The following is a 14190-nucleotide window of genomic DNA, read 5'->3' as shown; positions in this document are numbered from 1 at the left end:
AGTGGCATGATCATGATTCACTGCAGCCTCGACCTCCTGGGTTCAGGTTATCCTCCTGCCTTAGCCTCCTGCATATTTTGGACTACAGGTGTGAGCCACTACACCTGGCTAATTTTTGTTTTTTGTTTTCATTTTTTGGTAGAGATGAGGTCTTGCCGTGTTGTCCAGGCTGATCTTGAATTCCTGGGCTCAAAGGATCCTCCTGCCTTGGTCACCCAAAGTGCTGGGATTATAGGTGTAAACTGCCCTGCCTGGCCCTTTCCTGTTTTATGAAACCTTAGTGAGGTAGGCTGGAAGTTTCATCACATCCATTTGACAGATGAGGACATTGAGGGCTCAAGGACAAGGTCACTTTCTAAGGTGCAAGAGGCCACCTAGCCCTGGTCTCCTGCTCTGGGAATCTCACCCATCTGATGCAGGGCTTCCGTAAAACCTTAGCTGTAAATCCCAGCCCCCATCACTCTTGGTGTTAGCTGTATTTCAGTGTTCTTAAGAACTCGGCCATGCAGCCTGGCTAACCTACACCACAGGTCAAATAAACAGATGTCAAGGTGCATGTGTGTCCTGCACAATGGACTGTGTGCTCTGTGCACTAAAAGGTAAGTATCTGGGGTGGGGGCTGGGCGCGGTGGCTCACGCCTGTAATCCCAGCACTTTGGGAGGCTGAGGAGGGAGGATCACCTGAAATCAAGAGTTCGAGACCAGTCTGGCCAACACGGCAAAACCCTATCTCTACTAAACACACAAAGAATAGCCGGCTGTAAAGGTGCGTCTATAGTCCCAGCTCTTTGGGAGGCTGAGGCAGGAGAATTGCTTGAACCCAGGAGGTGGAGGTTGTAGTGAGCTGAGATTCCACCATTGTATTTCAGCAGGCTGTGTGTTAAGCGTTTGGGTTTGCAGAGTCCAAGACAGTGAGGAGTGGAGTGGGGAGGAAGAACTCAAATTTCTTGCCCTATTTGCCCCCATCAAATTCCTCAATATGGTCAACGTTGTTTCTAAAACCTGTCCTGGGATTGCGGGAAGGGAGGCCACCCATTTGTCCCTCCCTGAAGCTTCTGGGCTTCCAGACCCAGCTACTTTGTGGGAATCCAGCAACCCAGGTATCTCTGAGTCTCTGCCCAAGACCGGATGCCCGCCAGAAGTGTCCGGGAGCCCAGTCTTGCCCAGATAACACACTCTACCCATCCCTTGGGTGCGCACCCAGATCCACTCCCCTCTTGGGCTCCGGGCCCCTGGGGCAGCCCCCATGACCCGCACGCGCGCCTGCAGCAGTCCCGCTCCCGCCCCGGCGAGCCTCGACCCAGGCGTCCTGCCCCCTGCTCTGACCCCGGGTGGCCCCTACCCTGGCGACCCCTCACGCACACAGCTTCTCCCCCACCCCCACCCGCGCACGCACACATGCAGATAACAGCCCCGACCCCCAGCCGGAGCCGCAGAGTCCCTGGGCCACCCTGGCCGCTTGCAGCGCTGCGCCGCACTGAGCCGTGCTGCCGGAGCCGGACCGGGGCCACCGCTCCCGCTCTGCTCCAATCCCGCGCCCACTGGACAGCCGCCCTCTCCTCCAGGCCCGTAGGGCTGGCCCTGCCCCGCCGAGCTTCCCGGGATGAGGGCTCCCGGTGTGGTCGTCGGGCGCACCTCAGGTTGCTGAGGGACCCCGGCCGGGCGCAGAGATGGGGGTGCGCGGTGAGTACTCGCGGGCTGTGCGCTCCCGCCCTCCCGGTTCCCGTTTGAGCGGGGATTTAGCGCCGGGGCTATTGGCCGGGAGGTGGCCGGGTTCAAGGACCAGCGACTTGTCAAGGACCCCGGAGGTGGAAAGGGGGTGGGACAGCCTCCACGTGCCAGTGAGGACTTGGGGGAGTCTCTGGGGATGGCAAAAACCTGACCTGTGACGGGGACAAAGTTTGGGGGTTGAGGGGAAGAAAGTTTGGGGGTTCTGCTGTGTTGGTGGGCGGGGAGGAAGCTGACAAGCGATAACCTGGGCTCTGGAGCCACCACGGATCTGCCATAGGGGAAGCCTCTGTCACACCAGGATTGAAGTTTGGCCGGAGAAGTGGATGCTGGTAGCTGGGGGTGGGGTGTACGCACGGCAGCGGGATTGACTGGAGGCCAGGCAGGCAGTACCCGAGTGCTTGCGAGGTTGGGGACAGGAAAGATGAGCTTGGTCAGAGGCGACGGGGGTGAAGGAAGCTGTCCTCCCACAGCCACCGTTCTCCTCCCTCCCCACCTGACTCTCAGCCTGACTCTGTCTTCTAGAATGTCCTGCCTGGCTGTGGCTTCTCCTGTCCCTGCTGTGGCTCCCTCTGGGCCTCCCAGTCCTGGGCGCCCCCCTACACCACATCTGTGACAGCGGAGTCCTGGAGCGGTATGTCTTGGAGGGCAAGGAGGCCGAGAATGTCACGGTGAGACCCCTTCCGCAGCACACACCACAGAACTCATGCTCAAGGCCAAGGGGGCTCCTCCCAGATCCAGGAACCTGGCACTTGGTTTGGGGTAGAGGTGGGAAGGTAGACACTGCACCTCTACATAAAAATAAGGCCGGTGGCCCTCAAACCATACCTGGAAACTAGGCAAAGAGCAAAGCCAGGGGGTCCTACCGCCTGTGGGCCAGAGGACAAAGCCCTCGGGGACCCTTGACTCCCCTGGTTGTGTGCATTTCAGATGGGCTGTGCCGAAGGCTGCAGCTTGAATGAGAATATCACCGTCCCAGACACCAAAGTCAACTTCTATGCCTGGAAGAAGATGGAGGTGATTTCCTTTCTTATTTTTCCTTTCTTTTGAGGAATCTCATTTTGGGAGCCTGATAGGATGGAAGCAAGAAAGATCCAGGGACAGGCAAATGGAGCAGCAGAGATGAGGCTGCCTGGGTGCGGAGGCTATGCCCGTAATCCCAGGACTTTGGGAGGCCAAGACAGGAGGATTGCTTAAGCCATGGAGTTCCAGACCAGCCTGGGCAGTGCAGTGAGATCCCCCATCTCTGTACAGACATTTTAAAAAATTAGTCAGGTGAGGTGGGGCATGGCAGTAGTCCCAGATACTCAGGAAGCTGAGGCGAGAGGATCACTTGAACCCAGGAATTCGAGGTTGCAGTGAGCTGTGATTGCACCACTGCACTCTAGCCTCAGTGACAGAGTGAGACCCTGTCTTGAAAAAAAGAAAGGTATGAGGACTGTATGGAATACATTTATTCATTCACTCATTCATTCATTCAACAAACCTTATTGCATATCCGCTGTTTGCTCAGCTTGGTGCTTGGGGCTGCTGAGGGGCAGGAGGGAGAGGGTGGCATGGGCCACTGACCCCAGAGTCCCTTTCCCCTAGTTCGAGCAGCAGGCTGTAGACGTCTGGCAGGGTTTGACCCTGCTCTCAGAAGCTGTCCTTCGGGGCCGGGCCCTGTTGGCCAACTCCTCCCAGCCAAGGGAGCCCCTGCAGCTGCACATGGATAGAGCTGTCAGTGGCCTTCGCAGCCTCACCACTCTGCTTCGGGCGCTGGAAGCCCAGGTGAGTAGGAGCGGACACTTCGCTTGCCCTTTCTGTAAGAAGGGGAAAAGGGTCTTGCTAAGGAGCACAGGAACTGCCCCATCCCTTCCCGTCTGTGCCACTGCAGTGACATCCTGTTTTCTCCTTGGCAGAAGGAAACCACCTCCCCTCCAGATACAGCCCCCTCGGCTGTTCCACTCCAAACAATCACTGCTGACACTTTCAGAAAACTCTTCCAAGTCTACTCCAATTTTATCCGGGGAAAGCTGAAGCTGTACGCAGGAGAGGCCTGCAGAACAGGGGACAGGTGACCAGGTGCATCCAGCTGGACACATCCACCACCTCCCTCACCAACATCGCCCGTGCCACACCCTCCCCCGCCACTCCTGACCCCCATCAAGGGGCTCTCAGCTCAGCGCCAGCCTGTCCCACGGACACTCCAGTGCCAGCGATGACATCTCAGAGGCCGGAGGAACTGTCCAGAGCACAACTCTGAAATCTAAGGATGTCACAGGGCCAGCTTGAGGGCCCAGAGCAGGAAGCATTTAGAGAGCAACTTTAAACTCAGGGACAGAGCCATGCCGGGGAGATGACTGTGCTCACTGGGTGCCCTGCAAAATTTGATGCCAGGACACGCTTTGGAGGCAATTTACCTGTTTTTGCGCCTGCCATCATTGATGGGATGACCTGGAGAATTTAGGTGGCAAGGTGTGACTTTTCCAGGTCTCACGGGCACTCCCTTGGCGACAAGAGCCGCCTGGACACTGGGGTGGTGGGAACCATGAAGATGGGATGGGGGCTGGGCTCTGGCTCTCATGGGGTCCATGTTTTGTGTATTCCTCAATCTCATTAGCAAGAACTGAAACCACCGATATGTCTCTTGGCTTTTCTGTGTTCCTGGGACCCTCCAAATCCCCTGACTCTGCCCCACTCTTGGCAGCAGTGCAGCAGGTCCAGGAAACGAGGGGTGGAGGGGGTTGGGCCCTACGTGCTGCCTCACACAGCCTGTCTGACCTCTTGACCCTGCCGGGCCTGAGGCCACAAGCTCTGCCCACGCTGGTCAATAAGCTGGCTCCATTCAAGGCCTTACCGCAGTACGGCAGCTGCCAACCCTGCCCAGGGCAAGCCTGCAGTGTGCTGAGATTGCCATCAAGGAGAGGGAGCCCAGAGGACGGGCCCCACCGGGGGCTTTGGGAGCTGGTAGCAGCTGCCATCCCTGGTGACTGGGTCCTTGTTAATTTCTGCCTCTTCTTTGGTCTCTTTGGCTGATGCCACACTCCCAGCATCAGCCTCCCGCCTCAATACGCATTGCCTCTAAGTCCAGCTGCCTCCTTTACTCACCTGGGTACTGTCACCATGAACGCTCTCCTCTGAAATTCACAAAAGGGCCAGTAGACACAGGTGAAGTTGGAGCCAGCTAATAGGCAGCATCTGCTCAGGGACAAGTGCCACTCTCGGTGGTTCACTTTTATATTCTTGGGTTTTTTTTTTTTTGAGGCAAAGTCTTACTCTGTCTTCCAGGCTGCAGTGCAGTGGCGCAATCTCAGCTCACTGCAACCTCTGCCTCCCGGGTTCAAGCAATTCACCTGCCTCAGCCTCCCAAGTAGCTGGGACTACAGGCGCACGCCACCATGACTGGATAATTTCTTGTATTTTAGTAGAGGCAGAGTTTTGGGCTGGTCGTGAACTCCTGAGCTCAGGCAATCTGCCAGCCTTGGCCTCCTAAAGTGCTGGAATTACAGGTGTCAGTCACCACGCCCAGCCAGATTTGTTTTGTTTTGTTTTTAGAGACAAAGTCTTGCTCTGTTGCCCAAATTGGAGTGCAGTGGTGCACTCATGGCTCAGTGCAGCCTCGAACTCCTGGGCTCAAGTGATCCTTCTGTCCCAGCCTCCCGAGTAGACGTGACTATAGGCACACATCACCATGCCCTGCTAATTTTTTAGTTATTTTGCTGTTTTTAGAGATGGGGTTTTGCTATGTTGCCCAGGTTTATCTCAAACTCCTGGGCTCAAGTGATCCTCCTAAGCCTCCCAAAGTGCTGGGATTACAGGTGTGAGCCATTGCACTTGGTTTATTCCCTCTACCTAATCCCTACCTGCTCCCTTGCTCCCTGGGGTGGGTGCCATGGAACAAATGAACTCTACTTCCACTCTTGATTTCTCCTTCTCATTTTCTGCTTTACTCTGACCACAACTTCAGATTCCTTCTCAGAAATAATGCTTCAGCTGGAAAGCACCACCCAGGAGGGACCTGTGCAGACAGCAAAGGCTGTCATAAAACTGTATGGGAGGCCAGCCGTGGTGGCTCAAACCTGTAATCCCAGCACTTTGGGAGGCCGAGGCAGGTGGATCACCTGCGGTCAGGAGTTTGAGACCAGCCTGGCCAATGTGGTGAAACCCCACATCTACTAAAAATACAAAAAATTAGCCTGGTGTGGCGGTGGGTGCCTGTAATCCCAGCTATTCTGGAGGCTGAGGCAGGAGAATCACTGAACCCGGGAGGCAGAGGTTGTATCGAGCCGAAGTCGTGCCACTGCACTCCAGCCTGGGCGACAAGAGCAAAACTCCGTCTCAATCACACACACACACACACACACACAAACACACACCCCAACAACTGTATGGGACCCCTATTCTGGTTGTGGTCCCATACGTGGGGGCCGGTCTTTGTGCTTGTATCATCAAATGTAGAGAAGTCAGCCTGTGTTCCCCTGCACATATGCAAACGGGAGATAATGTGTTGAAATCTGCAGCAGGAAAAATTACGGCAGATCTTGGAGGTTGGAGGGTACTTGACAGGTGTGTGGGGAGCCAGGAGGTAGGGGAGGAGCTGGGATGCAAGGCGTCTCCAAAGGGGAGGACCCAAGAGAATTTTCCCTCTGTTCTAACCGGCTCCTGGGCTACAGTGCCCTCTTCAGGTCTTATTAGGAACTGCTAGAGAAACCTACAAATGATAGATCCCTTAGGACTCTGACCTTGACTTTTTTTTCCTTTTCTTTTCTTTTCCTTTCATTCCCTCCCTAACCTCCATTCCTTCCTTCCTTCCTTCTTCCTTCCTTCCTCTGGATTTGACTTTTCTTTTCTTTTCTTTCCCTCCCTCCCTCCATTCCTTCCTCCCTTCCTTCCTCTTTCTTTCCTTCTTTTTTTTTTTGGCAATGGAGTCCCACTCTGTCACCTAGGCTGGAGTGCAGTGGCACGATCTTGGCTCACTGCAACCTCTGCCTCCTGGGTTCAGGTGATTTTCTTGCCTCAGCTTCCTGAGTAGCGGGGACTACACATGCCTGCCACCACACTTGACTAACTTTTTGTATTTTTGGTAGAGATGGGAGTTTCACCATGTTGGCCAGGCTGGTCTCGAACTCCTGAGCTCAGATGATCTGCCTGCTTTGGCCTCCCAAAGTGCTGGGTTTACAGGTGTGAGTCCCTGCGCCTGGCCGTGACCTTGTACATTTCAATACACATTTGTATTGTGGTTTCCACAGATGGCATTTGATTCTTGCACCACAAGTGCTGTGAATCAGTAAAGGAGAAATATCCCTCTTAGGCTGCTGACATTGGCGCTAAGAGGCTTGTTCTTAAGCCTAAGGAATCTGGCTAATAAGAGACCGAGCTAGGACCTGAGTACAGGATTTAGGACTCGTAACCCCAAAGCCTGTCCACCTCTTAGCCTGATTTGTAGCCTAAGGCTCAGACAGCTCATCAATTCGAGTTTTCCTCTCTCCTCCCCCTCTGCAGGAGTCAGGGCCACTCATCTTATTCCTCAACTCTCTTCAGACTTCTTACTGCTTTCAGTTTCTAAAAAAGAAAAAGAAAAAAGTAGTAGTTATAAGCCACGTATGGTGGCTCATGCCTGTAATCCCAGCACTTTGGGAAAGCAAAGTGGGGGGATCCCTTGAGCTCAGGAGTTTGAGACCACCCTGGGCAACATAGTGAGACCCTCACTTCTACAAAAAATTTAAAAGAATTAGCTGGAGGTAGTGGCATGCACCTGTAGTCCCAGCTACTCAGGAGTCTCAGGTGGGAGAATCACTTGAGCCTGGGAGGTTGAGGCTGCAGTGAGCTGTGATCACACCACGGCACTCCAGCCTGGGACACAGAGCAGGATGCCTTCCCCAGCCCCACAAAAGGAGTAGTTATCAGACTGAACTGTCTGACCACTCCTGAGACGGATGTGAGAGGTAAGTATCTTAGGAATATTTAAAACATTATGGATTCGAAGTTTATCGGATGGCTACTGTGTACCAAGCCTTTGCCTTCAGTGCAAGGAGAAATGAAATGACACTCATGGCCCCTGGGGGCAAAAAGACAGACACACATTAATTCATTTTATTTTACTTATTTATTTATATTTTTTAGACAAACAGCTTTATTTGAAAGATGGGAACAGCCGAGTCCCCTTGATCTCGCAGTCCTGGTGACGTTAGTCTCTGGTGTGAGAGAGCCAGTGTTCCTGGGTAGAGAGACTATTTTTTGAGACAGGGTCTTCTTGCTTTGCCACCCAAGCTGGAGGGCAGTGGCACAATTTCGGCTCACAGCAAACTCCACCTCATGGATTCAAACAATTCCTGTGCCTCAGCCTCCGGGTAGCTTAGATTACAGGCACATGCCATCACACCAGGCTAACATTTTTGTGGGTTTTTTTTTTTTTTTTTTTTTTTTTTTTTTTTTTTTTTTTTTTTTTTTTTTTTTGTAGTAGAGATGGGGTTTTGCCATGTTGGCCAGGCTGGTTCGAACTCCTGACCTCAGGTGATCTGCCCACCTTGGTTTCCCAAAGTGCTGGGATTACAGGCATGAGTGACCACACCTGGGCTTGATACATATTAATTCAGACACAGTCATTTTGGTATGGGACGGAGTGCTAAGCTGTGCAATGCCAAGAGGCTGGGGAAGGGAAGAACCGCAGCAGCTAGAAGAACTAAGTGAGGCCCAGAGTCTGTGCTGAGAAGCAGATTCCCAAGGAGGGTGTTGCCAGATTTTGGAGGCTCTTTGAGTGCCATCCAGGAATGGGAAGTTTCCTCTGAGCTATGATTATGGTTATAATCAACAACACATCCAATCTCTGACATCTGTGGTTCTCACCCTACCCCGTCCTCACTTGGCGCTGATGCCATTTTGGGCCTCAGCCTGTCTGTACCCAGGCGCTCATGAAAACAGCGAGTCGTTCCGTGGCACGCTCTCAGGATTAGAACCGATAATAGAGCCTTGCAGAGACCAGGCTGACCAACATGGGGAAACCCGGTGTCTACTAAAAATACAAAAACTAGCTGGGCGTGGTGGTGGGCGCCTGTAATCCCAGCTACTGTACTCGGGAGACTAAGGCAGGAGAATCGCTTGAACCCGGGAGGCGGACGTTGCAGTGAGCCAAGATCACGCCATTGCACTCCAGCCTGGGCAACAGTGGCAAAACAACAACAACAAAAATTACGTGACCAGGCACGGTGGTGTACACCTGTAATCCCAGCACTGTGGGAGGCCAAAGTGGGAGGATCACTTGAGGCTGGTAGTTCGAGACCAGCCTAGTCAACACAGTGAGACACTGTCTCTATAAAAAATGTTTGTAAAAATGAGCTGAGCTACTAAAAGTAGGCTGTAGTTCTAGCTACTTGGGAGGCTGAGGCTGTGGTGATCTAGGATCGCACCGCTGCACTCCAACCTGGGTAATGGAGGCAGACACTGTCTCAAAAAAAAAAAAAGTGACCGCCACACATAGATTTCTATTTCTTTCTTCTATTATTATTATTATATTTTGAGACAGATTCTCACTCTGTTGCCCAGGCTGGAAGGCAGTGGTGCGATCTCAGCTCACTGCAACCTCTACCTCCAGGATTCAAGCGATTCTTCTGCCTCAGCCTGCTGAATAGCTGGGAGCTATTCAAGTCCCAATATGCCCAGCTAATTTTTGTATTTTTATTACAGATGGGGTTTCACCACATTGGCAAGGCTGATCTCAAACACCTGACCTCAGGTGATGCAACCGCCTTGGCTTCCCAAATTGTTGGGATTACAGGCATGAGCCATGACACCCGGCCAACATCATAGATTTCTGGCTTTAAAAAAACCCTGGTTATACTGATCAAGCCTCCTCCCCAATCTTACAGAGGAAGGAACTAAGACACAGAGAGGGTGAGAAAAGTGCCCAAAAACACACAGCAAATTTAGGACTGAGCTCCAGTTCTCTCCAGGGGTTTTCCACATCTCAAGGTCTCTCACACCTGTTCCTGGAGCTGCCAGTCTTGTCAAGGTTGCCAGTCCCTGGGATCTTGCTGGTTCCTGGCTTCCTAAAATACAGGCCCCAATGGTCCTGCCCACCTTCCTGTCCTGCCATGAGCTCCCCACCCCTACCTCCAGATGGATTGGGAGCTGTGACCCCAGCTCTGTGGTCCCAAAGGGAGGCCAGCAAAAGCAGCCATCAGGGGATTTATTGTCCAACAGGAAGGGCTGGGATCAGTGTCTTCTGCTGCTCTTCCCTGGGTCAACCATTTCCTGGCCCTGGCCCCTCTGTTGATTCTTCTGCTAACCTGGTATGGAGGAGGGGTGGACAAGGGCCTGGGATGGAGACCCTTGATACCTGCAGCTCTGACATAAACAGGCAGAGGGGCTCTCTGACCTCAGATCTGACCCCTGCCTGGGCTCTGTTGGCATTCCATGGTGAGGCCCTTCAGTCTCATTTGAGCAGGTGTCCCGGGGACTGCAAAGAGCTTTTTTTTTTTAATAGAGATGGGGTTTCACTGTGTTGGCCAGGTTGGTCTTGGACTGCTGACCTCAGGTAATCCACCCACTTTGGCCTCCCAAAGTGCTGGGATTACAAGCGTGAGCCACCATGCCCAGCCTCTTTTCTTTTTTTTTTTTCTGAGACAGTCTTACACTGTTGCCCAGGCTGGCGTGTAATGGCACGATCTTGGCTCACTGCAACCTCTGCCTCCCTAGTTCATTCGATTCTCCTGCCTAGGTCTCCCAAGTAGCTGGGATTACACGTGCTCACCACTGCAGTTGGCTAATTTTTTTGTATTTTTAATAGAGATGGAGTTTCACTATGTTGGCCAGACTGGTCTTGAACTCCTGACCTTGTGATCCACCTGCCTTAGCTTCCCAAAGTGCTGGGATTACAGGCATGAGTCACTGCGCTCTTCTTTTATTTATTTGTTTTTAGAAACAGGGTCTCCTTGTGTTGCACAAGCTGGAGTACAGTGGTGCAATCATAGCTCACTGCAGCCTTGAACTCCTGGGCTCAGGTGACCCTCCCACCTCAGCCTCCTGAGTAGCTGGAACTACAGGTGCACACCACCATGCTTAGATAATTTTTGTATTTTTAGTGGCAGGGGGTGGGTTTTGCTACGTTGCCCAAGCTGGTCTCGAACTCCTGGGTTCAAGCAATCTTCCTGCCTTGGGCTTCCAAAGTGCTGAGATTATAGGCGTGAGCCACCGTACCCAACCGTATTTCTTAATATGATCCAAACACATGCCTACTGATAAATATTTATCGTGATAACTTTTCCTCTTGTAAACAATGGTGCAGTTAACATCTTTAGGTAGGCACAAATTTGTGCAAAGTGCATATATTTCTGTAGCAAGATTCCTAGAAAGGAAATGGTAGGTAAAGATAGACACATTTGACAGCTCAATGGTCATTGTCAAATGCCTTCTAGGAAGTTTTCTAGGGACGGGTGCAGTGGCTCACACCTGTAATCCCAGCACTTTGGGAGGCCAGGGCAGGCGGATCACCTGAAGTCATGAGTTTGAGACCAGCCTGACCAACATGCTAAAACCCTGTCTCTACTAAAAATACAAAAATTAGCTGGGTGTAGTGGCACATGCCTGTAATCTCAGCTACTCAGGAGTCTGAGGCAGAATTGCTTGAACCCAGGAGGCAGAGGTTGCAGTGAGCTGAGATCGTGCCATTGCACTCCAGCCTGGGCAACAAGAGTAAAACTCCACCTCAACAACAACAACAACAAAAAAAATAAAAGTTGTTTCTGGCCAGGCACGGTGGCTCATGCCTGTAATCCTGACACTGTGGGAGGCCAAGGCAGGTGGATCACCTGATGTCAGAAGTTTGAGACCAGCCTGACCAACATGATGAAACCCTGTCTCTACTAAAAATACAAAATTAGCCAGGTGGGGTGGCACATGCCTTTAATCCCAGCTACTCGATAAGCTGAGGCAAGAGAATTTCTTGAACCCAGGCAGAGATTGCAGTGAGCCCAGATTGTGCCATTGCTCTCCAGTCTGGGTGACAGAGCAAGAGTCCTCCTCAAACAAACAAAACAAACAAAACAGAAAACAAATGCTTTTAAGAAGTTTTCACCGGCAGGGCACAGTGGCTCATGTTTGTAATCTCAGCACTTTGGGAGGCTGAGGCAAGTAGATCACTGTAGCCCATGAGTTTGAGACCAGCCTGGGCAATATAGTGAGACACTGTCTCTAAAAAAAAAAATACAAAAATTAGCTAGCCCCGGTGGGGCTTGTAATCCCAGCTGCCCCAAGGGGCTGAGGTGGGAGGACTGCTTGAGCCTGGGAGGTTGAGGCTGCAGAAAGCTGTGATGGTGCCACTGCACTCCAGCCTGTGCAACGGAGTGAGACTGTCTAAAACAAAAAAGGTTTTCACCAACATTCCTTTTTTGTTTTGTTTTGAGACAGGGTCTCGCTCTGTTGCTTAGGCCGGGGTGCAGTGGCTTGATCATCTCACTGCAGCCTCAAACGCCTGGGTCTTTCCGCCTCAACCTCCCAACTAGCTGGGACCTATAGGTGCATACTGCCATGCTTGGTTAATTTTTTAATTTTTTTGTAGAGACAGGGTCTCACTGTTTTGCCCAGGCTGGTCTCTAGTCTCAAGCAGTCCTACCATCTTGGCCTCCAAAAAGCACTTGGGATTACCAGCCACTGCACCTGGCCACCAACCTGCGGTCTTATCATCACTGAGCTCGTGTCCACCTGCATCCTGGCCAATACTCCGTACCACCAATCTTTCAGATTTTTCTTGGCTGGGCACAGTGGCTCACACCTATAATTCCAGCACATTGGAAGGCCCAAGCAGGCAGATCACTTGAGCCCAGGACTTTGAGACCAGCCTGGGCAAACATTATACAAACACTATACAAAAATTAGCTGGGCTTGGTGGCATGTGCCGGTAGTCCCAGCTACTCCAGAGGCAAAGGTGGGACGATCACCTGAGCCTGGGAGGTTGAGGCTGCAGTGAGCCAAGATTGTGCTGCTGCATTCCAGCCTGGGTGACAGAATGAGACCCTGTCTCAAAACAATTCTTTTTTTTTTTTTGGTCAATATTTGAGTCATAGTTTTGGTTAGCATTTCCCTTATTACTAGTGAAGCAGAACATGTTTTGAAATGTTTGCTGGCTGTTTGTGTCTCTTCCTCTGTGACCTATTTTTCTCAGTGATTTGCCAGGAGGCATTTGCAGTTCGTTCGTTTTTTCGTTCTTTCTTTTTTTTTTTTTTTTAACAAAACAAGACAAATGAGTCTTTATTTATTCAAGGGTACACTTCCAGGTGTAGAAAGAGGGCATATGTTAAAAAAAAAAAAATTAAACATCTGTTAACCAAGTGCTGCATTTAATGAAAACGACCCAAGATAGAAAAAGAAACATAAGACAGCCACTGACAACCAGCCATCCAGAGCTGAGTTTCTCCCACAGAGCACCTCCTCTTCAACGAATCACTGGATACCACTGGAGAGCAAGTCACTGTTGTTGAAGCAGCAGAGCTGGAGGTGCTGTCAAGAGTCAGCAGACTCGTTGGCCAGATGCACTGAACTCAATGAGGCACTTGATGAGTAACGATTTGTACTGGGATTTCCCAGCAGAAAAGACTTTGGTTTCTATCATCCTGAAGTTGCCACTCCACCACCAGTTTTATAGAGGGATATTCACTTTTCACTGGTAGTTTATTCAGGTAGCTATAGGTCTTGTCTTTTTGGATGGGGCAGTTAATGCCACTCTTACAGCCATCAGACTCAGGAATGGGAAAGGGAACTGGGACGCCCGTCAGGATGCCACGCACCACGGCCTTACTGCTTTTAGATTGAATATTGCTGGTGAAGGTGACATTGACACTGTTCGACTGTCCTTTGCTCAGTTGGCAGGGCTGAGTGGGGCATGGGCTCACATTCACTTCCTTTATAACTCCATCCACAGAACCGCAGTCCTTGAACTGCACTGGTTCGGCCTGAGCGGCTGCGCTGAACACCAGGAGTAGGAATGCAGCGGCCAGGAAACTCATCGCGGCTAACGAAGTTCCAAGCTCGGGAAAGCTCTTTCGTTCTTTCTTTCCTTTCTTTCTTTTTTTATTTTCTTTTCTCCTTTCCTTCCGTTTCCTTTTTTTTTTCATGGAGTCTCTGTCACCTAGACTGGTGTGCAGAGGCACGATCTCGGTTCACTGCAACCTCCGCCTACCAGGTTCAAGTGATTCTCGTGCCTCAGCCTCCTGAGAAGCTGAGATTATGAGTATGTGCCACCATGCCTGCCTACTTTTTTGTATTTTTAATAGAGATGGGGTTTCACCATGTTGGCCAGGCTGGTCTCAAACTCCTGACCTCAAGTGATTACAGGTGTGAGCCACCATGTCCGGCCATTTGGAGTCCTTTCTTCACCTAACTCTCCAGTTGCCATTGTTGCCAGTTATAGAATTTTAGGTTTGAAATGGTTTTCTGTTGGAATTCTGTAGACAATGTTCCACTGCCTCCGAGACTCCATGGTTGCTA

At 51.4% G+C, this 14190-nt stretch overlaps 2 protein-coding genes across 3 annotated transcripts; one reads left to right on the top strand and one right to left on the bottom strand.

Annotated features, from left to right (window-relative positions):
* Positions 1–1158: 1158 nt before the first annotated feature.
* On the top strand, positions 1159–4347 carry EPO (erythropoietin). Of its 2 annotated transcripts, none has more exons than XM_037740292.1 (5): positions 1159–1683; positions 2254–2399; positions 2659–2745; positions 3319–3498; positions 3630–4347. In XM_037740292.1, the coding sequence occupies exons 1-5, from the start codon at positions 1671–1673 to the stop codon at positions 3786–3788; spliced, it is 585 nt and encodes a 194-aa protein (XP_037596220.1). In that variant the 5' UTR covers positions 1159–1670; the 3' UTR covers positions 3789–4347. The 2 variants fall into 2 exon arrangements, with proteins under 2 accessions (XP_037596220.1, XP_037596221.1); XM_037740293.1 differs by having other exon boundaries at positions 1593–1683; positions 3633–4347.
* An 8590-nt stretch (positions 4348–12937) lies between these two features.
* Positions 12938–13745, bottom strand: LOC108307977 (NPC intracellular cholesterol transporter 2). The gene has a single exon (XM_017533562.2). It carries the CDS (start codon positions 13707–13709, stop codon positions 13245–13247), a length of 465 nt encoding a protein of 154 aa, XP_017389051.1. The 5' UTR covers positions 13710–13745; the 3' UTR covers positions 12938–13244.
* Between the last annotated feature and the right edge of the window lie 445 nt (positions 13746–14190).

The sequence above is a fragment of the Cebus imitator genome, unplaced genomic scaffold, assembly GCF_001604975.1.
Source record: "Cebus imitator isolate Cc_AM_T3 unplaced genomic scaffold, Cebus_imitator-1.0 Scaffold82, whole genome shotgun sequence".
Lineage (NCBI taxonomy): Eukaryota > Metazoa > Chordata > Mammalia > Primates > Cebidae > Cebus > Cebus imitator.
This window is presented reverse-complemented; position numbering and strand designations above follow the sequence as displayed.

Excerpts from the sequence above, each read along its gene's own strand:
- LOC108307977 (XM_017533562.2), bottom strand. The coding sequence starts at position 13,709 with ATGAGTTTCCTGGCCGCTGCATTCCTACTCCTGGTGTTCAGCGCAGCC.
- EPO (XM_037740292.1), top strand. Across the intron at positions 2,400-2,658 it reads AGGAGGCCGAGAATGTCACG|ATGGGCTGTGCCGAAGGCTG; the intron begins GTGAGACCCCTT and ends TGTGCATTTCAG. Across the intron at positions 2,746-3,318 it reads ATGCCTGGAAGAAGATGGAG|TTCGAGCAGCAGGCTGTAGA; the intron begins GTGATTTCCTTT and ends CCTTTCCCCTAG.